Here is a 24,201-nt window from a genome sequence, read left to right on the forward strand (position 1 = left end):
GATGAAATTCTTCAATAACATTTGGACATAATACGTCTTCTTTAATTGAGAACTTAAAGTGAGAAAAACGAAAAAATGACCAGAGCTGAGAGCACAGGAAGTGAGTGCGTCTGACAAAAGCTGTGGGCCGTGAACTGGAAATAGTTGAGAGGAGGGCAGGTCTTGTCATGATCTATTTGAAAAAGTCTTGTCCCCGGATTTCCTTTTATAATAGAGAGACATGATTGTTATTTCATTCACAAGATGGCAGCAGAATTCTGCCCGGAGTGTAATTTGGACTTCACGCTGTATCTCAGGTTTCCCTGTCTCGGCCTTAACAGTTTTCTCATTGAATTTGGAGCCGAGAGAGACTTGCGGTTAACTCCAGGGAGGGTAGTACCCGTATGGCCAAGGTCATTTGACCAGTGAGTTCTTGTGTTTTCCTGTCAATGCTCCGCTAGCACGACAAGACACCTGCTGACATCTGTTCTTGTTTTGTTAGTTGTTTTATATGGCGGAGTACGTGTTTTATGGTGAAGGCTGTTCTTAATTTTTGAGCACTGGCAGTACAGTAGGTGGGCCTTTGTCTGGTGTCAGATGGGTGGTATAAATGTTTGTCGGGGGGGGGGGGGGGGGGGGGTTACTTGGCGGTGAGTTAAGAATTGTGAAGGCTGTGGCTATGCTTGAATTCACTGAGGAAAGGCCCTGTTATCAAGAGTGGTCTTGACAACCCCAGCCACGCATGCCACGCCACGCCAGCCTGCACCTTTCTCTATTTACTCACTACCTCACGTGATCTTCTCCTGAGCGCTACATAGAGATGTCATCAGCCTCAGACACATTGAACCCTCTGAACAATGCAACAGTGACAGACAGAGGTTGAAAATGGCGGGTGCTTGTGATCTGGGCGTCGAGACAGAGAGTGAGGTTATGACTAGAAAGGAAAAGAAAAAATGGAGTTCCCCAGGGTGCAGAGTCCTGTTGTGACTTTCACTTCAGAGCTCTTCACTAGCACATCAGAATTCACACTTGTGCATGAGCTCAAAAAATACAAAACGTGACTGCAGCTTGTGATCCACACAGCGGCCTGCGCAACATCCGTCACTTACCGAGTGATCACATGCAGAAATGAATAAAAGGAAAGGCATTCGCAGTCCTCGAGGTTTGTTTGTTGATTTTAAGTTAAGTTCATTGTGTCTTCTACGTTCTCAGAATTCATCCATAGCTGTGTTTATAGATGCTTAAAAACTGTCAAGAAGTTAACAGCTTTGAAAATGGCTTCCAAAGTGAAGCGGCCGTGGGCGTGTGGCACCTGATCAGATTTGCTGCACTTTCTTCAGTTGTGGGTATTTAGAATGAAGATGAGTTGTACCTGCTGCATCCCTGGAATTTCTTCTTCTTCTTTCGGCTGCTCCCATTAGGGGTTGCCACAGCGGATCATCTTCTTCCATATCTTCCTGTCCTTGTCATCTCGCTCTGTCACACCCATCGCCTCAGCACATCCATAAACCTTCTCTTAGACCTTCCTCTTCTCCCCTTACACGTCAGCTCTATCCTTAGCACCCTTCTCCCAGTATACCCCTCATCTCTCCTCCTCACATGTCCAAACCAGTGCCATCTCGCCTCGCTAACTTTGTCTCCCAACCTGAGTGGACCCTCTGATGTCCTCATTTCTAATCCTGGCCATCTTCGTCACACCCAGTGCAAGTCTTAGCGTTTTTTATGAGTTGTATTTTGAGCAGTGTGAGTTATAAAAGGCGCAGTAGACCCTGAAGTAGAAGCCAATCACATGCCAAAGAAGAAACTGAAACTCTCCTAGAGCTGGCAGGATAGCCAACTACTAAGCGCCTGTAGCTTTTCTTTGTGTGCCATCCCTGGCTTTCTTTATCCTACGTTGGTCCCCAAATATCATCTGTTTATGCGTATTTTACACCGTGGATGGCCTCAGACTTGTGGTTCCCCTCCTGTAACATTGAGTTTCAATCCCAGCACTCTGTCGCTCATGTAGGTACAGCCATTGCCCCCATGGTTTAGTAGTTGATCGCAGCACCTGTAGGAGTAATTGGTGATGAGCACTAAAGGCTGCCTAGAACTTGATCTGGCTCTTTCACGTCATTGCCGAGGACTTTTTCAGTCGCTCGTCTTTGCACAACACCTTTCATTCAGTCCCGTTAGTAGAGCGGCAAGCGTGAACTGCTCGTTTCAGGTCCTGGTCTCGGGTTCAAATCAAGAATTTGACTTGGCCACTCCAAAACATCCGAGGTTGACTGGCTTTTGTGTCCTGCTGCTTGGCCCAGTGACGATTTAGCCCCCAGTCACGGACAGACGAGTGGACTTTTTATTCCTCTTAAGAATATTCTGGTGAAGTACAGAATTCCTGGCAAGTCTTCAAAAGCATCTCCTCCCCATGTTATCGCAGGTCTGATGTTCTTATTGTTTGAATGCCAGTCCTAGCGGGCCCTGTGTCCTCCAAAGAGATGGCCTTTGGACTTCTTGACAGACTTTGGGATCATTCCGTTTAGGTCTTTCTTTGTCTCTGCCTTGCTCCTCATCCCTGACTCCCATTTCATCTCAGTCACGGAGCCATGAACTCTGACCTTTATGTGAGGCTGGAGAGGCCTTCAGCTCTTTGGATGTCCTTCTGGGATCCTCTGTAGTTGTCCCTATGCCCTTTGGGTAATTTGGGCAGGCCTTCCCTGGGCAGCATTTCCCACTGTTTCAAAAGTCCTCCATTTGTAGACGGTAGAGGTCTTGGTGTGGTACTTGTTTCAACAGCCTTTTGTCCTCACCTCTTGTGGAGTCAGTCACCTTTGGTTGAAGCGCGGTGGTGTGGTGGGGTTGATAGTCAACAGGGTATCTAAGGAGGCCATCACCATTTCACGTGGGTGATGCTGTATTACTGAAACGAGTGACGCAGCGATGCAGAGCTGCTGCTCTTGGTTTCTGTTCTTAAATGTTACATTGAGTCAAACAGAGAGGGTATCGCTATGGGGGCACTGCCTTGTGTGCGCCACCCTTCACTTTGAGCACAATCGCCAAGTGCTGACGACATCTCGGGTTAGCGTTGTGGTCCTTTCACTTGCACTAATGGCCCCGTGCCCCTTGTGTTGAGGGTCAGGCACGAGTCACGAGTAGGAAGAGGGCAGGCCGCTGGCAGTGGGCTGTCTGGGTTGTGCAGCACGTGTCATGGAGGCTTAGCGTAGCTGAAATGCTGCCCTACCCACATTCTTCCTTGTGCTTCATTCCTTGAATTTTTGCACCGCTCACTCATGAGCTCGTCCTCATGGCCCACCAGCCTCAAAAGTGTGTGACAGCTTTCTGCACGTGAGGCATTTGGGGTTTGGAGACGTGTGTGGGATGCTTAGAATGTGAGGCGTGGCACGAAAGCATCGGGGTAGACTGCATGCCCACCCACTTTGTGAGTTTTAAGGCTCAGTTAGGGTCCCTCATCAGGACTGGTAATGAACGGTGACTTGGCTGACATTTAGCTGTGGGCATGTTGAGGGGCATGATCAACTACATGTACACAACTACACATTCCAGAAGTGGCGCCTTATATAGCCCAGCATGCACTGCATCCATCCTGCTGAGCTTTATGCCATCACAAATATCGGCAGTTGCACTGGTTTGCCACCTCCTGCTCTGGCACTCCCCTCTTTACTATTGAGCAAGCTCCCCACGATGCCATCTCGCTCTGCCCGCTCTCCTGTCACCTGTGCACAACAAGTTGGTACGCTGCCACAGATCCGGAGATCTCTTGTGTGTTGTGAAGGGGTGGTTTGATGGGTGCGGGGGGTGAGTCCTGCACCAGTTGCCTTGACTAACTGAGCTCTCTGAAGGCTCACAGAGGTTCTCTTTTTTTTGTGAAACATTTTATTAAAATCCAATAACATTCCATCCAAGCAAGTCACGTTTAACAAAACTACGTCTGAAACAAATCGAGTCGCTGGAGAGGTTGGCGAGTGGTGGCCTCACCTGAGTGTGACTCTGAGGTGTCCGCCTGGACCCCCACCTAATAACGTGGACACTGGCTCCCCCCAGTGGCTGATGTCTGTCTGTCCAGCCCCATGTCGTCTCCTAGCTCTGCACTTTGGATTTCTGTTTCCATTTCAAATCCGAGTAACTTTATTATCCAATCAGAATCAAAGGAGCAAAAGTTGAATTTCATGGTTGGGCCGACGAAGTGCTTGTTCTGGAATTAGCCAGCTAACATCCCGTCCAGACTTGGACCCCCCCTGCCTAACACCAGCTGGGTTTTTATTGGATTTTGAGATTGAATGGCAGACCCGTGGTAGTGAGGTACCCCACATGTTCTTCACGTGTTGCGTTTAGTACTGTGGAGATGATGAGACGAGAGCTTTCAAATCTGGGGACGCAGAGCTTCTGATGGGTGGGCAGAGCGTGCTGAAGAAAAAGTCACATGAAGGGAGCTTTAAATAGAAAACCGACTCCCTCCGAACAACATGAAGGAAGTGTGGTGTGGACTGGGCTGTTAGAAGGCAATGTGGACTAAGCTGATTTTGATAGATTTGTCCCTGATAAACCTGTCTGGACTCGCTCCCTCTTGCTGCCACCTTCTTCCAATGGCCAGTAGCCCCACACCTTCTCTCCTCCTTGTATGTCTTTTACGTCTCCTCCTTTCACTGGCATGGCCAGTCATGAGCCCACCTCTGACCATCAGCATTGGCTTTCCAGAACTGATGACCAGCAGAGGAGGCTGCACATAATAAAACCCACAGGACCAAACGGAGTCTGTCCTCGAGTACTTCAGGCCTGCGCTGGCCACCTTTGTGTCATCCTCTGCTACCTGCTCAGTCTACCCCAGAGACTCCAGAAAGTTCTGCTGCTGGCTTGTAAGGCAGGCGCCTGACTTCAGACCGGTGGCCCTTGTGTCCCACATCATGAAGACCTTCACGAGGCTGGTCGTGGACTTATATTGTGAAGGACCACTTGCACTCACTACAGTACAGTTTGACTATCAAAGACCGGAGTAGAAGATGCAGTTCTCCATTTGCTCCACAAGGCTCTGCAAGACTTGAGCAACCACAGGGCCGTCCGCTCCATTCAGGTGGATGAGCCTGTGGTGGCCTGGATAAGGAACAGTAGGTTGGGCAGCCTTAGTTTGTGAGCAGCACAAGGAGCAGACCTGTCACCCTTTTTATGTTGACCATCATACACCTCAGATGATCCATTTTCCACCGGGTTGTGTCGCTTGAAGAAATTCTGAGATGATTCTGCACTGATGGGATGTATTGATAAAGAAAATGAGGGAGAGAAGAGGAGTCACATGGAGAACTGTCTGAAAATACAACATCCGCAAAACCAAGGAACTGCCACATGACAAAGCCTCTGTGCCCAGTCACCCACCATTCAGGGAGTGGCACAGCTGCAGATTCTAGAGAGAGCCCATCGGTGACATGATGGACTGGTCTGGTAACACACAGAAGAAAGGGCAGGGCAGAGCAGAGCCGATGCCTTACGCTGAAAGGTCACCATGGGTGGTGATGTCCTTTACATGTTCTGCAACTCTGAGAGCCAAGAAGGTGTGCACAGTGACACGATGGCCTTTGGACCAGACAACAAAACTGATGGCCGTTATGAACAACACTGCACATCCTTGCTGTGTAGCACTAAGGACTTTTAGCTAACAAGTCATTCGATGTCCAGGAACTCCAGTGGGGCTTCTACAGCAGTGCGTCTTTAGAGGGCCTCCCCAGGACTTCTGTCATCATTAAGCCCCCTTTTGTAATTCTTGTCTGAGGGCTTATTGTTTGTGTGTTATAATATTTTTATTATTGTTTCTTGAGCTTCTGTAAAAAGCTCCATTTCCCCTTTGATAAATAAAGTCCTGTCTGTCTGCCTGTGACCTTCTTCACACCTCAGTCGCTGTCCTGTTTGTGATGTCACTTGTCACCTGTGATCTTTGACGCTCAGAAGTCCCTTTGTAGGTATGCCCACTTGTGACCGATTGGCCTGTGCACTGTTGTACCCTGTTGGTGCTGCTGGCATTGTCTCCATGCTGATGTGGAAGTGGCATCCCCTTCAGTGCGTCACATGTGGCGGCGTACAAGACACGGTGTCACTCGTCAAGTGTAGGCCTGTGAGAAGGAGATGAGGAGATCACTGCTGCCATTGACAGTGACTGGTTTGTGTTTTGTTAGGCCAGGAGACCTGCACAGAGCGTTGGCGAGCCCTGGCACCCTTGTTTTTCTTTGTGTGTGTGTGTGTGTGTGTTCGTTGACGCCACAGACGGGGGGGCGGTGCTCCCAGCTTCGATATTTTAACATGGCATGGTGACAAACGGGTGAAGTGCAGATGACAGTTCACCCCCAAGAGCGTACAGATTGTGAGAGCTCACAGAGGACCTTTGGGGGGCTGTCGACTGTACACATGAGAATTGAAGTTGTACCAAGTCAGAGGTGGTCTCGTTGGGGTACTTGTTCATTCCCATTCCACTTGAACAGTAAAGCGGTGTTTATTTTGCATGACTTTGGGTGCTGGAGGGCATAGATGGTCATTGACTTTGGGGAGCAGACAGGTGACGGTCTGTCCTCAGAACCCACATTTGTGGTGGACACATGGAGAACATATGGGTGGTCTCTTTTTTCAGGCATGCTTCACTCTGAGTGACTGGGAGCTGACAGTGAGGACCCCTCTCCATGTGTCCTTATCTGCTTCATTAGGATGTTGATGTTGAAGCTGAAAATCGAGGGTGCAGCCCTTTGTGGCAGAATCAGTGCAGAGGTTCAGGAGTGCGGCTCGGCCATCCAGCGTATTCCATGACGGCTTCTCTGGCTGATTTCGACCCTCACCACAGTGAGAAGTACGCACACCCTTCAGCCTGCCCGCTGTTTGCAGAAAGGCAGCACATGCTGGCTGGCAGCACGATGGCCCCACGGTTTGTATTTGCTGGTTATGACATCTTGCATTCTGGTCTTCCTCCTCTTCACTCCATTGAAGATTAACAAATGTGTCCTTGCACCCCATGTCATCCCTTACCCCGGTCTAGAGGCACCTCTGAGTGGCAGGGGGAGAGGAGGGCAGTCTTGGCACCCAGCAGAATCCCCCACGCTGTACCATAGGGGTCCAAGTTGTTGCGCCCAGTAGGGGATCAGACCTTAGTGGTGGGAGCTTCTTGGTGACTGTTTTCTAATGCTGCTTGGGCATTCTGGGTGCGCTTCTTCAAGTGTGGGCTGTCAGAGTCACCTGTGCTGAGCTCCTCGTCTGTTAAACCAAACCCAGAGAGATGTCATCTGCTGCTGCCCGCTGTCATGGACACCTGCTCAAGTAGCGTCCAGAAGCCTCGGTGTGCTTTTTATGGCTGAATGACTTTTTTTTTTTTTTTTTTTCTTCTGCCCATTCTGTTCCCAAGTGGTTTTCAGTTGCCTGTTAAGTTAATGAGTGACCTTACACTGTCCTGGTATGACTAGAACTGTGCCATGTTGTAGGTGTGCCCAATGACTCTGCCTTGGAATATGCAGCTTTGTGATCAATTTAAAATAATACTAGCGGCCTGTGCCACGCGCCAGTCACTCGCGTATGTGGATTTCACTTTCACCAAACAACAAATCTTTGAATTCTCGCGGATTCACCTCTTCATTGTGAGGCAACACAACGTTTCCCTGATGGCAACACGAATTAGCCGATCTACACGTCTCCGACTTAAAGTTTAAAGCCAAACAAGATCCACATCCTTGTGTCATATCACCTCTGTCCGTATATTTGATCTCTTTTTGCTTTTTCCTTTTCGTCCATCGCATTAAGTTTTGATTCCGTGTTTGGAATGACATCGTGACAATATCGTGAATATCGTGTTTCTCTCTACACACACCGTGTCTGCCAATAGCATTCACACAAATGAGAAACGATTGACCCGTGGGCGTGGCTCTAAATGTTTTACATGTGGGTGGGACTTTTCCAAATCTCTTTGCATAATCTCTTCTCGCAGGATTTCACTTTCACCAAAGAACACATCAGTGACTTCTCACAGAATACACCTCTTCATCAGTAGAAACACGACTTCTCTCTGATGGCAACACAAATTAGACGATCTACACGTCTCCGACTTAGTTGAAACCCTTACAAGATCTCCATCCTTCTGTCATATCACCTCTGTCCATATATTTGATCTCTTTTCGCTTTTACCTTTTCGTGAATATTGCATTGAATTTTGATTCCGTGTTTGGAGTTACATCGTGACAACGTAACATATGACTGCCTGTGAGTGAATGTCGTTCCTTACTCTCTACACAAACTGTGTCTGCCAATAGCATTCACACAAATGAGAGATGACTGACCCGTGGGCGTGGCTGTAAATGTTTTACATGTGGGCGGGACTTTTCCAAATCTCTTTGCATAATCTCTTCTCGCAGGATTTCACTTTCACCAAAGAACACATCAGTGACTTCTCACAGAATACACCTCTTAATTAGTAGAAACATGACTTCTCTCTGAATGCAACACAAATTAGACGATCTACACGTCTCCGACTTAGAAGGATGGAGATCTTGTAAGGGTTTAAACTGTCATATCACCTCTGTCCATATATTCAATCTCTTTTCGCTTTTACCTTTTCGTGAATATTGCATTGAATTTTGATTCTGTGTTTGGAGTTACATCGTGACAACGTAACATATGACTGCCCGTGAGTGAATGTCGTTCCTTTCTCTCTACACAAACTGTGTCTGCCAATAGCATTCACACAAATGAGAGATGATTGACCCGTGGGCGTGGTTATGTGGGTGGGACTTTTCCAAATCTCTTGTCTCCCAGGGTTTGATATTTTTTCTCTCGCAGGATTTCACTTTCACCAAACAACACATCAGTGAATTCTCACAAAATCCGCCTCTTCATTAGTAGAAACGCGACTTCTCCCTGATGGCAACACGAATTAGATGATCTACACGTCTCCAACTTAAAGTTGAAATCTGAACAAAATGTTCAATCTCTTTTCGCTGTTCCGTTATTTCACCGAGTAATATTTTCCGTTAGTAAAGATCGCATTAGCGCAAACAGTTTTTTGAGATTTTCCAATTTTCGCACTTCCATTCTCTCTAACCTGCTCTGCATGTGTATCATTTTTTGAATTCTTTACGACGTTCTACTTTGTCATCTACTCTTTGTCTTTTATTTCCATTGTGGTTAAATCTCTGCGCACCAAGTCTCGTCTCGCGGGATGTGAAAGTGTCTCTCTGAGAAAGTCATGTCTCGTCTCCTTCCAAGATTTTTTATATAATAGCAAGAAATACAATGTAGGGTCAAGGGAGAGCGGGGCTTATTGACGTTCACCTGTCCCGAGGCCCGCTGAAGATTGAATAAACTCAGATTGCCGTCAAGTCAAGAGGTTTGGCATTCGCTTGGATTCATCACAGCAAACTCTTTGAAATGTGTGGCCCAGGATGTCCTTGTGCTCTCATCCTACGTTGCTTCTCTCCGCCTTTGTCGATGCGTCTCCCTCTCTCTGTCTCTCTCTTTGTTACAGTTGGCTGGCTGGCTGGCACTGTGCCCTGCTCTCTGGCAGGCTGATGAGTCAGGGTGAGCGTGCGGACAGACGGCAGACCACTGCGGACGCTTTGAGTCCCGCCACAGTCACGGGGGCAATGAACACCTGGACGTGCTGCAGGAAGTAAAATCCATTTGTGTTGACAAACCGTGCCCAGCCCTGCCCGTGTGTCTCTGTTGGGGGCGTGGTGGTCAAGGTCAGGGGGTCATGTTCAACAGAAGGTCCCGAGCAGTAAAACAGCGCATTGAGTGCTGCTGTCAGCACCACGGTGTTTGTCTTTTGGAAAGGCTTGAATTTCAGGACGCCAGCTTTGCACGGAGGTCATCCCAGCAGGCCAGCCAGCCGCCCACAGCAGTGGCGAGGAGGAAACCTGAGCTAAACAGGCGTGTGGCCTGCGAGATGATCAGCACTCTTCATCTTTGATTTTGCCGACTTGTGAAAGTGAGAGCAGCCTGGAGGACCTAGGGGTGTCTTCTGGGATGTCACGTGATGCTGATTACTTGTGCAAGACTTTCAGACAGTGATGGGGGGACAGAAAGAGAGCAGAAGGTGGTGAGTGGGTGACAGGTGCAGGATGAGAGCTGCTGTACTGTAAAGCGAGAACGTGGGCCAAGCAGGACTTGCGAGTAGCGTAAGAGACCAAAGTTAGCCATGGCAGCAAAGCGCACTCTCTGCTGTCCAAGTCACGTCACCGTCACACTACACAAGCTTTCCAGCGACTTTCAGTTGTAGCCTTCATTGACATAATCTTAGTGAGTTGGAAACCGTAATGTGGCACATGCCCATTAGTGCCACTTGTGTCGTTTCACATTGGTCAGGGCTACCTGCAGCTGTCACCAGCAAACTGAAGCAGGTTTGCCTTTCAGTTATTATGAGTCTGGTAACGAGGGGGCGCTCACCTGGCAGTACAATGTGCACCACCATGCCACCACAAGGACACAAATGGAAAACTTCTATTTGGAAGAGGAGCCTGTCGGACTGTTGGCTCACACTCCTTGTTCCACACCACAAAAGAAAATGAAATGGAGGAGACTGTGACTGAAGTCGCCATACCTGGAAAGCATCTGGACAGGTTTGAGTGCTGCTAGCCAGCTTCCAGCATGTGACAAGCTAGTGACACTTTGGAAGTTTGACGCTGTGCTGGAAAGTCTTGTAATCCGTCATCTCCCACAATTCTCATCATATAACCAGTAACGGCGCACTGCGTACACTTGACTTGTAGTTCTCATCCTCTTTCTTTCTCTCTACGTTTATCATTCATTTGCTCAGAGGTTGATGCGCTTGTTCCTTCCTGAGCAGCTCTTCTTCTCTCCACCCTAGCTGCTCGCTTCTTCTCTTCTTTCGTTGGCACCTTTTCGCATTAAAACTGATTAAGTCCGTGTTTGTGTTGCAATTACTTTGTACGTTTTCCTTAATTTTTCACTTAAACTGCCTCAAGAATGATTTAAGATATAAAGACATAAGGGAAGTGACGGCGAAGGTGGTAGGGAATGAGAATGGCACCCATACACATGTGCCACACAGCTGCCCTGCAGCCCACTGCCGAGAGTTGGTTCTACAAGAAAATGAAAGGAGGAATAACCTTGGAGGTCAATCGTCACCCTGAAAGCGGACAGTAGACGTCGCGTAGTACACGTGTGCCACATTTCAGGTCAGTCGGTCACACGGTTTGTAGCTGCAGGTGATTTAAAATCCTGGACAGCCACGGTAGCGTATTATATATATAAAGAAGTGACATCCGTATGACAGTTTTTAACTTGGACACTCTCTCCGACTCGTCTAGGAGCTGTGTGGTGTGCCACCAGCCTTCAGAGACACTTTGATCCTCAGATGCCTTCTGATTTGTGCCAATTGAAACAAAGAGTACCGTTTAGGACGCTCCTGAGGAGCCAGCACCGTTCATAGTTTGACCAAATGGGGAATGAATGCCAGATTGACCAGGATGCTCCATCCATCCATCCATGTTCTTGACCTGCCTATTCCGGAAATCACGGGGCACAAGACAGGAACAACACCTGGACAACAAGGTGCCAGTCCGTCACAGGTGTGAACACACACACACTCGCACAGTTTAGCAGCAGCCATTTTACCAAACCTGCATGTCTTTGCACTTTGGGAGGAAACCTACATGGACACGTTGGGAACTCCAAGTAGGAGAACACCTGTGACTTAAATAAAATCAAATTGAACAGTGAAAATGAGAGCAACGGGCAAACTTTTGTTGTCACTTTTATGATGTAACCACTTTAATATTTTTGAGTCCCCAGTTACCTTTAAAATGCACAATCAAAGTCTTCTTCATTTCCGCCATTTAAATGGAGTTTCATTTTCTTTTTAAAGATGGTAAATTATTTTTGCTTCATTCCATGACTCCATTTTGTTTTCCGCTGGCACCAGTTTTGTAGACTGTGGTCATTTAGGGCGGCTAAGTTGTTGGCGCTTATGGATGACTGGGAGTGTGTGATGTAAACATCAACTGTGGTGCAGTGCTTGGCGTCCTACCCTTCCTGCTTGTCCAAGATTGTGGATTCTTTCGAGCTCCTTTTGCAGCAGCTTGTCTCGTTTCTAACACACAAGGCTTGATGTTTGTTTCTCATCTTTGGGTTTTGTTTCCTGATTCGGCGATAGACTGGTGCCCTGTTGAGGGATTGTTCCTGAGTGGCACCTCATTCTCGCTGGGATAGGCCTCACCTTCCCCAGGATCCTACTCGGGATAAGCAGGTTGTGGAAGGTGGATGGTTGGATATCTTGGGCACCTGACGGTTTTCTTTAAATTTCAATGAATGCTCGCTCTGTCTGTCTGTCGGTCTGACAGTTTTGTTTCTGATGCAGTTTTTAGTGTCTGTGGGTTTGACTTCGGTTATTTACTACGTGGCAGGTGGATAGTTCAGGTGGTGAAGGACTTAAGCAGGAGTAAGACAGCTGGGCAAATGGTGTGTTGAGTGGGTGCAGTAGAGATGACTTTTAAAAGGTCAGTTGTGTGGCAGCCGGCCATCTGAAAAAGAGCAAGTCTTAAGGGGGCACCAGGTTAGCCAACTGGCACTGTGAGAGTATTAAACAGGAGGGTTGGCGGCCCGCCCGTCAGGCTCAGGGTGTGTACGGTACCCGACAGACACCCTGATGGAGAAGTACGCTGCTGCTGTGTGCTAAAACGATTTTACATTTTTCTTTTTCTCTAATTTTAGTTTTCCCTTTTATGGTAACAGGTGGGTTTGAATTCTTCCAGTGGAGTAAACCAGTTTGGCATTCAAGCAGTGCTGTGTTTGTTATCACAAGAGATAATGGAGAACCCGAGGCCGAGGCGTTTCATTATTCTCCCAGGGTTTGACTAGTGTGACTGACCCATCACAAAGAATGGACAAATACTGTAGGGGGGGGGGCATTAGATATACTGGAGTGTGGATTGGACAGAGGAGACCCACCACACGAAGACCGCCTGTGTGCCAGAAGTGGCTGTTAGGGGGGAGCCCTTTGTCACTAGGGTTGCTCGTCCCGTTAGGAGGTCTAGGGACACTTGGTGCTACCACAGGACACACCGACTGAAGCTGGTTGGGTTTACAGGAGGTGCTGTCCGCGCGCCAGGCTATGTGTCATAAAGTGGGAGACATACGAGGAGACAGCAGAGCAGGTGTTATGGAAGCTCAAGGAGGTCATTTGAGTGTCGTGGAAAGAAGTTTAAAAGGTACTGAAGTAGAAGGAATTACATAGAGAGGTGGTGATGGATGGAATTAAAACAATAGTGCAGGTAGGCGGTGAATAACGAAGAGAGCATGGAGAGCACAGTGAATACTACAGAGGTGCAAAGAGAAAGCCCAGCATCGTACGATAATGAAAGGAGACAGTGTGGAATAGAAGATGTGAAGAGAATAAGCAGCTATTGAGGACAGTGCTGGCCAAAAGAAAACACGTGCTGAGGACATCTGTGGAAACGAGTGTGTGAAGATGGTGAACCAGAAGGTAAGCTGGAGAACAGGGCCATGTCCTACAGACCACATACATTAGAAAAGAATACAATTCAAATGAAAGTTCTCTGAAAGTGTGGCGCACATCACGGTGGGACCACTAGGGCACGTGTCTGGAGTCCCAGTGCCCAGTCCTGACGTGCTGCTAATTCTTGGTCAGGACTTGCTGGCCCTTGTGCAATTTGAACTTGGAGTTGGAAAGACTGCTGAAGGTTTGGAGGGGGCCTGACCTGCTGGAGGTGAAGGGGGGCGGGGGGGATTAATGGAGTTAGGGTGGCACTTTGCTGTTAGACAAGGCTGCAGTTAGTGGACTGCAAGGCCCATTGAGGCAGCAGGGTGCTTCTTCTTGTGTCTTTTGTACTTGTACTCCAGTACGTGTGTTCTCATCATGGCCTCTTTTATCATGGAATAGTGACCCCTCTGAAAACACACTTCTTTGTTATGTAGACCTACACATACATCCTGCCATCCCATCTGTTGTTCTCCTGGCCTGGAAGTAGACACAGCGTACAGCTGCTGCCCCCAGGACTACGGACCGACACCACCCAGGATTGACTGCTACTGTTCTTGACTTTCCTCTTCTCTGTACCCAAGATGTCAAGATGGAGCAGCAAGACGAGCAGGTGGCAGATTGAAACGGTCTTCAGCAGTAGTATGACCACATCTGCCAGGGTCAAATGGCTGGGACACCTCACAGGCTGGGTATTTCAGGAGCAGCCTTAGATGATGTCAGATGGCACACCCAGTGTGTGCTGGCGTTCAGTCTCGTATGGTTACGTTGCTGATCTTCACCGCGTGGGTCGTCTTGGTGTCGGTGTTCTTCCTGGTCCTCCTTCCTACACCTGAAGCTGCTGGCTTTTTAAAGCATGTCAAGGCCTGGGTGAACACCCCTAAGCCCTCGATGCCCAGTGTCGCTTTGGTAGACCGTAGCTGTACATGTGGACGAGCGGTGCACACACAGGAGTGTCCAGTGGTTCAAGGACCTCGCTTTTATGCGCTTTTATGGAAAGTCCTGAAAAATGGCCGCTTCCTTTCACCTTCCCAGCCTGTCCTTTTACAGCAGAAAGATTTGGTTTTTGCTCGTTGAACTTCTCTGCCATGTGTCTCTACTAACACCTCCACTTTCTGGCTTTAAAGCTCGCGGCTTTCACAAGAGGACGGAGGTTTGAGTTAAAAGAAAGTAACTTGCAGGTTAACAATGTGAAATATCATCCGTAATGATTTTAATACGCCACGGCCCATGACATATAATCAGAGTCCTACTCCTGCCATGTGTGACTTTACTTTGTGACACTTTTCTGGTGGTGTTTGGTCTCCATGATGTTGGAGTTTGGGCACCACACTCTAGTGCCCCCTAATGGCCGCACAGCTCATACTGGGTAAGAAATCGCCTCTCATGATGAGCCAACTGCTAGAAATTGAAAATTGAAACAAGGCTTTTAAAAAGTCGCCAGTGTGTGTGTGGGCCATAGACTGAGAGCAAACTCTTCTAACCTGGCAGTGTGACCAACGTGAAAAACCGTAACAGTGGTGGGACAGGCTGCAGAGTGGAGCCCTCGGCGTCCAGCACGACGTCGGTCAGCGGCATTAAGCCCTTAACCAGCAGCTGTGATGAGGTAAATGGACGGTATTGGTTATATTTTCTGTCCTATTAATATTAATCAAGGTTACATGTTGCCTCGAAGCCTGCATATTGAAATCTTTCTAGTTTGCCAATCCATTTTGCTTGACTTGTCACTACATCCATAATGGCTGGCACGGTACGACACCCTGGCACAAAGCTGATTGTCTGTCACTTGCTATTGATAACTCCTTTGTTTCCCCATCACCTCGGGTCCAGAGTCTGGGTGTCATCCTTGACAGTCCTCTGTCTTTCCAGCCTGGCATTAATAACGTCACCCGGTCCGTGCCGCCCTCACCGCCGTACCACTGCCAGTCTTGTTACTTCTTGTGTGGACTCCTCGTTGGTCTCTCTAATAAATCTCTCCATAAGCTTCAGCTAGTTGGGTGTCCTTGAGTTCTTAGAAATGTAAGGCCTTGAATAAATAAAAAGTATTATTATTATTAGTATTATTATTATTATTATAAACTGTCACATGATCAGGCCACACCCACTATATCCGTGCAGTGTCCCTTCTCTCTGACCTTTCTTTCCAGCCTGCTTTCCTGAGATGACGTTTTAGTGGCCCTTCACCTGCGTGTGACTTCCCTAACTTACGCCCTCACAAACCGTCACTCACCATATACTGGAACATAACGACAGGCATGCATGCTAAATTAATAATTTATATTTGGGGGCTTTGTTTCTTACCCCCCAGTCCTTGTGTTTTAAGTGGCAGACCTTTATAGTTCAGGGGCCTTTGCTCCCAATGACTGTGCCTCACGTATTGGCCCTGGTGCCAAGTGTGCCACTTGTGCCCTGATGCCATTACTGCTGGTGCCCTTTACTCAATGGCTGACATCGGTCCAGGTGGGCAGAGCCAGTTTGAAATCACCCTGCTTGCTCCCTGGTGATGTGTGCTAGAAATGTGCCTCCTGGGTTTGATTAAATGTTCAGAAGCTGGAATTGTTATGAAAGACTCGAGTCAAAAATAAGTCGCCATCTTTCGTAAATGTTTTGGGTTTTTGCCCTCTGCCTCCATGAATTCCAGACTGCCGAGAGGATTGTTGCTTAACTGTGCCGGAGTACGGGCGAGGACTTGACGCACGCAGACCCGAAATGGTAAGCAGGATGTGGTAGGAGGGCAAGGCCTGAGCTGGAATGGGACTCGCTCAAAATGGCCGAGTCGGGTCTCCCCACACCTGTCTGGGCAGCTGAACTGGATTAGTGACAGGCCTCCAAGGCCGGCAGGTGCACCGATCAGCTTGAAGGGGAGAGAAGAAAACCACACACACACACACGCGCACACACACACACACACGAGAGCTGGCAGTGCGCCCTAACACGCGGAGATTGGGAAAGAGAGAAAGAAAAACAGCAATGCTGATTAGGGGGAGCATTGCAAGAATTCCTTAGGAATGACCTGGCAGAGAGACCGTCCAGGGCTCAGCCACGAGCGAGAAGTAGGAGAAGGGCGGCACTGGGGAGAGTGGCAGTGGTGGCACGCTGATCTGCGCATGTGGCAGAGGGCATGCAGCACACACACACACTGCGATCCCTGCAAAGTCAGCTCCTCGGAGTTGGGGGATCCAATGTGTCATAGCCAGCACTAAGCATCATGGGATATATTGGCATCCCCTTCAGTCATGTCAAGTGTAAGGGGGTGACCGCTCGCGTTCCTCACTCTCACAGAAGTCTGATTTGTCAAAGTGCAGTCTTTTTGCTCAGGTCAGTTGCATCTTGGGAGAGTCTATTGGGATAACTTAATCTAGATGTGCCCTTGTGTTGGTAAGGTGTCTGGGCACATTGGGAACAGAGAATGGAGCGACGAAGCCACCTTTCCACTAACCTAACGACATACTGGTACTTCAGGTGTGCAGCATTGCCTCATGTGTCTCTTGCTTTCTCTTGTCTTGCAGCCCAGTACGCTTCCCCAGGGCACCATCAACATGAACCAGTGCCTTGATGTTGTGGATGGAGAGAAGAGGACAAGCCAGAAGAATTCCCTATGCGTTGTGACTCCTGAAAAAGAGCACTTCATCCGAGCGGAGAACAAAGAGATCATCAATGGGTAAGAGCAGACCATTGTGTTCCTAGCCATGCCTGTTGTCTTGTGCTGTCCAGGTGTTCTCAGGAGGAAGAAGCGTTTACCGCACACGCACTACCAGCATCTTCCTGCTCTTCCCTTGTTGTCAGAAAGGCGCCGGTTTTGAGCGTATGTATCAGTTGGCCGTGTCTCTCTCTGCAGTTCTGCTCCTCTCCATGGGCACCTTTTGTAAAACCTTCAAAGACGGCGTGAGGGAATCCAGACACATTAGATAAGGCCTGTCCCTCACGTAGGCCCCAGAGAGACTGGGGGAGCTGGAGAGGAAGTTTTTACCCCGTTACCCTGCAGCCTGCCAGTGACCCTGCAGCTAAACGTCTGACATCGCGGGCAGCCCCTTTGTCCTAGTTAGCCTCTGTCTGCTCAGGCCTGCTGGGGAGTCGGAGTGCATGCGTCTCACCGTAACACTGTGGTCATTGACCCTGTCGTGCTCTTCATCGTGGAAGCTTGGTTAACAGGTTTTCGCTCATCTTTAGGATGACAGTATGGTCTGCTGGCGCCAATGATTGACGTGGTTGTGTAGCCCACTTGAACAGGCTTGCCTGAATCGCTGCACTGTTCTCGACAGACCCTCGGCCTGCTGGGGCTCCGTATAATCCGTCTATCTATCTATCTATCTATCTAATAAAACCAAATCCCACGGACTCGCCTGCCACGACTTGGGACTTGAAATTTGGAATGGAGGTTACCGTCGGCCCATAGGGGCTTGCCGAGAAATGCTTTTAAAAATTTCATAGTCCAAGTGCGTTCTGCCTGCCTGTCTGTCCACTTTTCACAAGAGAATTACTTAACTTTTCTAGAATTTGCTTGAACTTTCTGGTTGATTTTGCGACTTCTCTCATCGCGCCAAGTAGCAGAGTTCACTTGCCATACCGATGTATTTATGCAAATCCAACAGAGTGGCTGTGGGGCGGGGCCTTCGTCATTCCCACGCCAGCCTCTGTTCGAGTTGGTTTCCCTCGCGCCACATGTTGGAGCGCACCTCTCCTCCACTTAGCTAGCGATACCCGTGTGTTCAGCAGACATCATCATCTACGGATTGTTAAGGAGTAACGTTTGTTTGACGTTTTTGAAAGAGAGATCAGTGCCACATGTGTTTCAGAGGGTAGCTGCTCACTGGCAGAGACATCACAGGCACACGGGGGACGCTGTCCCGTCAGAGCTGAACACGATCAGATAGAGTGCCAACATCTATTGATTTTTAAAGAGTGTCCTGTTTCTTTACTACGTGGGCACAGCCACGGGGTACAGCTGGTATTTTATAAAGTCCTTTGCCCAGCTTTGCACTTAACGGTGGGATTTCTTATTGACGGTGCTCTACTGACCTCTGCTGGTGCTCGGGTGAATTGGCTTCCATGAGTTGGACCCTTCCTGTCTTGTGTCTACCGTTTTGGCAGCAGGTGGCAGAGCCGGGCTGGAATGGGATCATAGGTGGGACCTGAATGTGGAGCAGAGCCAATCGCCTGGGTCCAGGAGTGACGGTCAAACTGTTGAGCTAATGACACTCCTAAAGCAGGGGGCCACACTCGAGTGGTGATCTGCGTGCCTCGGACCTCCTGACAGCTGTGTCTCATCTTTATTAACAAACGCGTCTCAGACTGGCGGCTCACTTGGGCTTATTTTTGGGGAGGGGAAAGAAGGAAAGAAAGAAAAACCAAAAAGCCGCACCTCTCATTTCACCTCCAAGGCTGCTGCTTCAGGATGGAATGCGTGTGCTAATTAGGCACCGGCGGGCGGGCGGGGGGGTTTAACATTCCCCTGCTGCTCTGTCAGCTAAAGCCAGATGTGATGATGGCAGCGTGTCACTCAGCGCCCACCCCACCCTCCAGCAGGGCTCCGTGCCAAACCTGAACAGCTGCGTCTCTTGGATTCAGCGATTTAAAGGAGCAAATGTGAGGTTCACAAATGTGTGCCCAGTGCCACCCCACCTGATTTGTAAGCTTCATTTCTCACTCATGCCATCTTAGCTGTCTGCTGGATTATTCCACTGTCCCATATTGGGTTAACTGGTAGTGGGTCAAAGTAAAGACTGATGATGATGATGATGGTCACTTTTAGCTTCACAAAGACTGTGGTGGTTATTGTGTGTGACGGCAACTAAATCTCAGTAGAAGACATTGTGGATGATGGCAGCCACCATGTGTGGTACTCCTGGGTACTGGGGGTCTGCAAGTAGAAACTCGCTGGTTTTATGCCCAGATACCCACTGGGAGGGAGGGAGGGACAGTGTGGCCCTTTTTTGTAGGCGTTTGGTGGCTCCACACTGCTGAGGATTTCCTGCTGTCAACTGGCTCTGTGTCTGCAGGATCCTTAGGAATAGGACTTGATGAACAGAATGGACGGGCCTGTTGGGCCGAGTGGCCTGTTCTCGTCACAGTTTCTCTAATGTATGGACATGGAGAACACACTGGGTGGGAGCAAGTGGGCCTCTCTGAGCAGCGAGACCGCTCTGTGTCAGACGGCCCCAGGTTCGACACGCACTCTCTTGACTCCCCGGCGCTACTTGAATTTTTACACGTCGGTTGCCTGCCTCTCCGAAGGCGTTCCTGACATTTCAGGCCTCTGCCAAGCGGCTAAAGCTTTCAGGAAGCTACGCAGTGACACGCACAGAGCAACAGTAAGTGAGAAGAAGGCCCAGGGGCACATCATTGGCAGACGTTAATTGTGAGCAGCAGATGTAACGCATGTTAAGAAGAACCGTTTCGAGTGAATTATAATGTGTTTATTTCACTGACGTTTTTTTGCTAAGCAGCTTACAAATGACAAGTAAAACGTTCAGATTTCATATTTTTTTCTCTCTCTGGGGGGCTGTTCTGTCAGATGATTCACTCAAATGGATAGCAGCAGTAGGTGAGGAGGGCTGAGTTGGCAGCAGAGTGCTGTACAGTCCTGTGCCGACTCGTCCCTAACCCATAATGGATCCTCAATTAAGCACCCAGACTAAGAAATGTCACTTGGATGTCAATCTTGTCAACCACACGTCTGCTCAGCTGTCTCCTGATTTTTGTGCTCGCTTGGACTTTTCCAGGTTGACTGCACATCTGCAGCAGATGAGACACACACACACACACACACACACAATATCAACTCATCCAAACAGAGACGAGTAGCCGTAACCGCAGACTCCAACTTGAAGTTGAAAGACCACCAATTCACTTCGTGTCCACTAGGGGGCCTCCCTTAGCTTCAGACCAGAGTGAGGCTGGCAGCAGTAATGGATGCCCACTGCTCTCTGTCACTCTTACTGGCCTGTAGCCCGATGTTAAGGATCTTGTGCCAGTGGGCACACTGGAGGGGAGCTGCACTACATTTTAAGTGTTCTGGGAAATCGGACCGTTGGCATACTTGCAGATATGGCCTCTTTCAGTGTTTTCCAATGGCGGGGCAGAGGTCCAGTAGACCTTACAGACACCGTCACGGCCTTCTAACCCTGACGTAATCTCTGTCCCCACTGGTCCCAAATCTCACATTAGTGGCACTTTTGTATACACATTGGATGAGTGGGAGTATTAATAACACCAAGCCAACTTATTCACCATAGCTGGAGCCGCCTCAAATGTCCTTAATGCTCTTGGGTCACAGGTATAACGCAGACAGCGAGCTCTCCTGCCAGGGTGCTCAGACCATTTTAGAATCAATTACTAGCAACGTAACCCTAACACAAAACCAACCAATCAGAAACAAAAGGGCAGGGTGATTTTAAAAACCCGCTGAATGGTTTGTGTTGCTGCCCTCTTGTGGCCTGAACTCTCAGTGCACTTACCAAGTGTCGAAACTCCAAAAGGACTGGACTGCTTCATTTTACACTGATTGCCATCCCAACGTGCTTTGCTGTGCACACTAATTTTGTATGGCGAGTTTGATTTGTGGGGCACGTCAACCAGGTGTCTGCTTGAGGGAAAGCCCACCCACCAGGCAAACGGGTAAATGTAAGGGTGTTTAAAAACCTGCAGGGTGACCCTCACCCCTGTGGGAGACGTCCCAGACCACAAAGCCAGCACCTGACAAGTGACCCACCAGCCAGTGACTTCATAAAGCAGGGCGTGACCACCAAGAAGAAGCTGCCAGGTTTATTGGGACTCGACGAGACGGCGAGTTCTTTCAATGACACGTCTGTCAAATGGCAGCTTCTAAATCAAAGTCAGTCTGCTTTACAGATGGCCGCACTGAGTTAAGTTGGGTTGTAATGTTTCAACTTTCTCCCTTTTAACCCCTTTAATTTTTTGAAATCTGTAAATCCCGTCTTTTCTAGATTATTTTTTAGTAATTTATCCAACTGAAAATGATGAATGGCACACTAGGCATGTGGCACGCCATCTCCATGACGGAAAATCCTGCTGAGTTACAGCAAGAACAGGGGAGCACAGTACTGCAGGCCGAGGGGGCCGACGTGGACAGCGGGCGGCACTGCTGGTTTGGGTTTGCCCCGCGTATCTCAGCCTCTCACGGGTTATTCCCTGACACACACTTGACACGAATCTTTGCACCTTCCTCCTTGATGTGTCTGAATCCTTTAATAGGACTTTGTGCTAATCCCGTAATCAGCCTCCACTGTCAAATGTGTGAAGTGCCGTCACTACGGGGGGCATCTTATCAATCACACAACCATATGGTTTGGTTTTTGGGAGTCCGAGGGATAAGGAGCAGGGATGTTGGCCATTTCGAGAAGCACACGACTTTTTCTGTTGACAGACGAACCCTGACATTCGCGGCGGTTACGTTCCTAGAGCACCCGTGAATTTTGGATGTGGTCCAAAAAAAATCCTATTTTTATAGTTTAAACCCTAAATATGCCCCCCAAACATTTTAATTTAATTTCAAACTCAGCTTAATAGATTACCTTGACATTCTTTTTTAGGGTAAAGCCGTCTACTGTACGGTACGGTACTGCTGTGTCTCTGCTGTGCTAGAATGTCAAATACCGATGTCACCGCTATATGTACTGGAATTCATGCAAGCGGGTTTCCTTTGGTATAAGTAGGGTAAATACGTAATAATTTAATAAAAGCACAGTAAAGTGTATGGGTACTCACCAATCATGAATGATATTGATTGAAGATGATGATGATGAATTAGCTGTGCGGTACGATGAAGTTATGTAATGAAGATAATGACTGCACGGCAAAGCAGAGGATTTTCAGCTCCTCAGGTGGCGACTGCGGCCTAACTTTTTAGTTGTGGGAGCAAATCCAGTAGTTCAACCTTCTCCTGGAGTGTCTTAAACTTCTTCTGGCGCTTCGGTTCATTGCCAGAAGCTTTAGAAGGTGCCGGGCGTTTGGGTGGCATCGTAGGGCTTTAAGAAGAACAAAACGAAAAACACGAAAACGCTCAGTGAAACACTCGAGATAGCGACACGTGGTAAACTGTTACGATGCGGGAATGCTGGGCTGCATCTGCTGGAGATGCGTCACAGAGCAGCAGCCAATCAGCAGAAAGGAGAAATAAAGAACACCCTCGGATTGGTTACTTTCACCATCACGCTGCGTTTTCCTGTACGGTTGCTTTGTGTTCTCTCTACAGTACGATATTGCCATGAAAAAAGGCGTAAAAAATTGCGGCGGATATTTTGCGGTTTCCGCTAACAATTATTAGTTAGGCTCTAAGGAAAAATTGGCGAACGACTGAGGCAGTGAACTCTGAACGATGACTTCGCGAGGGTCTACTGTATTTTTATTTTTCGATATTTTCCTGATGCCTTCATGCAAGGTGACTCACTTGATCAGGTTATGTGGCCGTTTTTTAGTTCCGTATCTACTCGCGTTTATGTTCTCCCACATGTAAGTTGGGCCTTGATTGTACCGTATAATGTCCAGTCTTTTATAATGTTGAATTCTGATGATTCCTGCTATTGGTCTAAGAGATTACGATATGCTAACGCCCGCCCACCTGAGAGAGTAACCACGGTGTGTGGTGCCTACGTGACCACACAGTGATACCCGCACTATTCCGAAGTGACGTTTGCACTGATTTGTGCTCTTTTGTATCTCACCCCCTCATTCACGTTTATTGTAACAGCGTCCCGTTTCTACGATCAGAAGGAAATGTGAAGCTGGTTTTAAATTAAAAGTCGTTGAAGTGGCGAAAGAAATTGGTAACAAAACTCAATGTGTCTGAGACACTGATGTGAGATTGGAGGAGCCAAGAAGATGTCGTCGTATTTTTGAATGGGCGTATAAGTCGGGGGTCTGATTTTATGATCGATGTTTTCGTGTTTCAAGACCCGACTTTTACGTGAATATGTACGGTAAGTTGAAACACCAACAATTCGCTTTGTGGTGCCTTAGCCGGAGTGCCAGAGGCCTGCTAGCAGTTTCACTAACCTTTTTAGTACTTTTAAAAAGCAGAGTTGACTTCCATCTTTGCAGTTTATTATTGGCAGGTTTAACAGGAGACGTCACTGGGACTCGTCGGATTTCATTTGTGTGAATATTTGGGTTATTCTGGGATTGTTTATGCAGCTTTTAAGTGAATAAAACGGCGCAAGGACTGAACTGTGAATCTCCTAAGGTGAGCTAGCATTGGTTTGGGTTGTGTGTATTTAAACAGGAGTCCAGCAGGCAAGAATGGGTAAGCACGGACGTGACGATAACGGAGAGAGGATGCTGGGATTGCATGTAAGTAAACTGACAAACACTGCGAGATAGCAAGTACTATGGCAGGGTCACGAGTAGTAGATTATTGTGTAAGTCCGATACATAAGCAGGGTGGGTTTACTTTAAGAATATATGAAGTAAGGGCATGGCAGTTAACATGCTAGTGGATTTAGTAACTTCACTGACAAGTAACAAGACCACCAGAAAAGGTCAGTTGTCTGATTTTGACTGATGTGACAACTGCTAAATCTTGTATGATCAACCACACAAAGATCTCGGTAAAAGAGAGGATTTGCAAGAACATCTTCATCATCTTCGTCAGGTTAACCACCTGCAGAAAACATCCCAGCTGGCCTAAGGTGAAGATGACGGTGCAGCGTCTTGAACTTTTAAAGAGACACCTGAAAAGACCAACAGCCAAATGCGCTCGCCGACATGGAGCCTGTTGTATGGACTTTGAT

The 24,201-nt window shown here is 48.2% G+C and overlaps 1 protein-coding gene across 5 annotated transcripts in view; it reads left to right on the plus strand.

Annotated features, from left to right (window-relative positions):
- LOC114660960 (myosin phosphatase Rho-interacting protein-like) overlaps window positions 1-24,201 on the plus strand; it is a 198,275-nt gene that overhangs the window by 49,005 nt on the left and 125,069 nt on the right. For all 5 annotated transcript variants that reach the window (XM_028813998.2, XM_028813997.2, XM_051934115.1 and 2 more), the window contains exon 4: window positions 16,963-17,114. In XM_028813998.2, coding sequence (XP_028669831.2) covers window positions 16,963-17,114 — 152 coding nt within the window. The remainder of the gene's footprint in view (window positions 1-16,962; window positions 17,115-24,201) is intronic.

The sequence above is a fragment of the Erpetoichthys calabaricus genome, chromosome 11 (genome assembly GCF_900747795.2).
Source record: "Erpetoichthys calabaricus chromosome 11, fErpCal1.3, whole genome shotgun sequence".
NCBI lineage: Eukaryota > Metazoa > Chordata > Cladistia > Polypteriformes > Polypteridae > Erpetoichthys > Erpetoichthys calabaricus.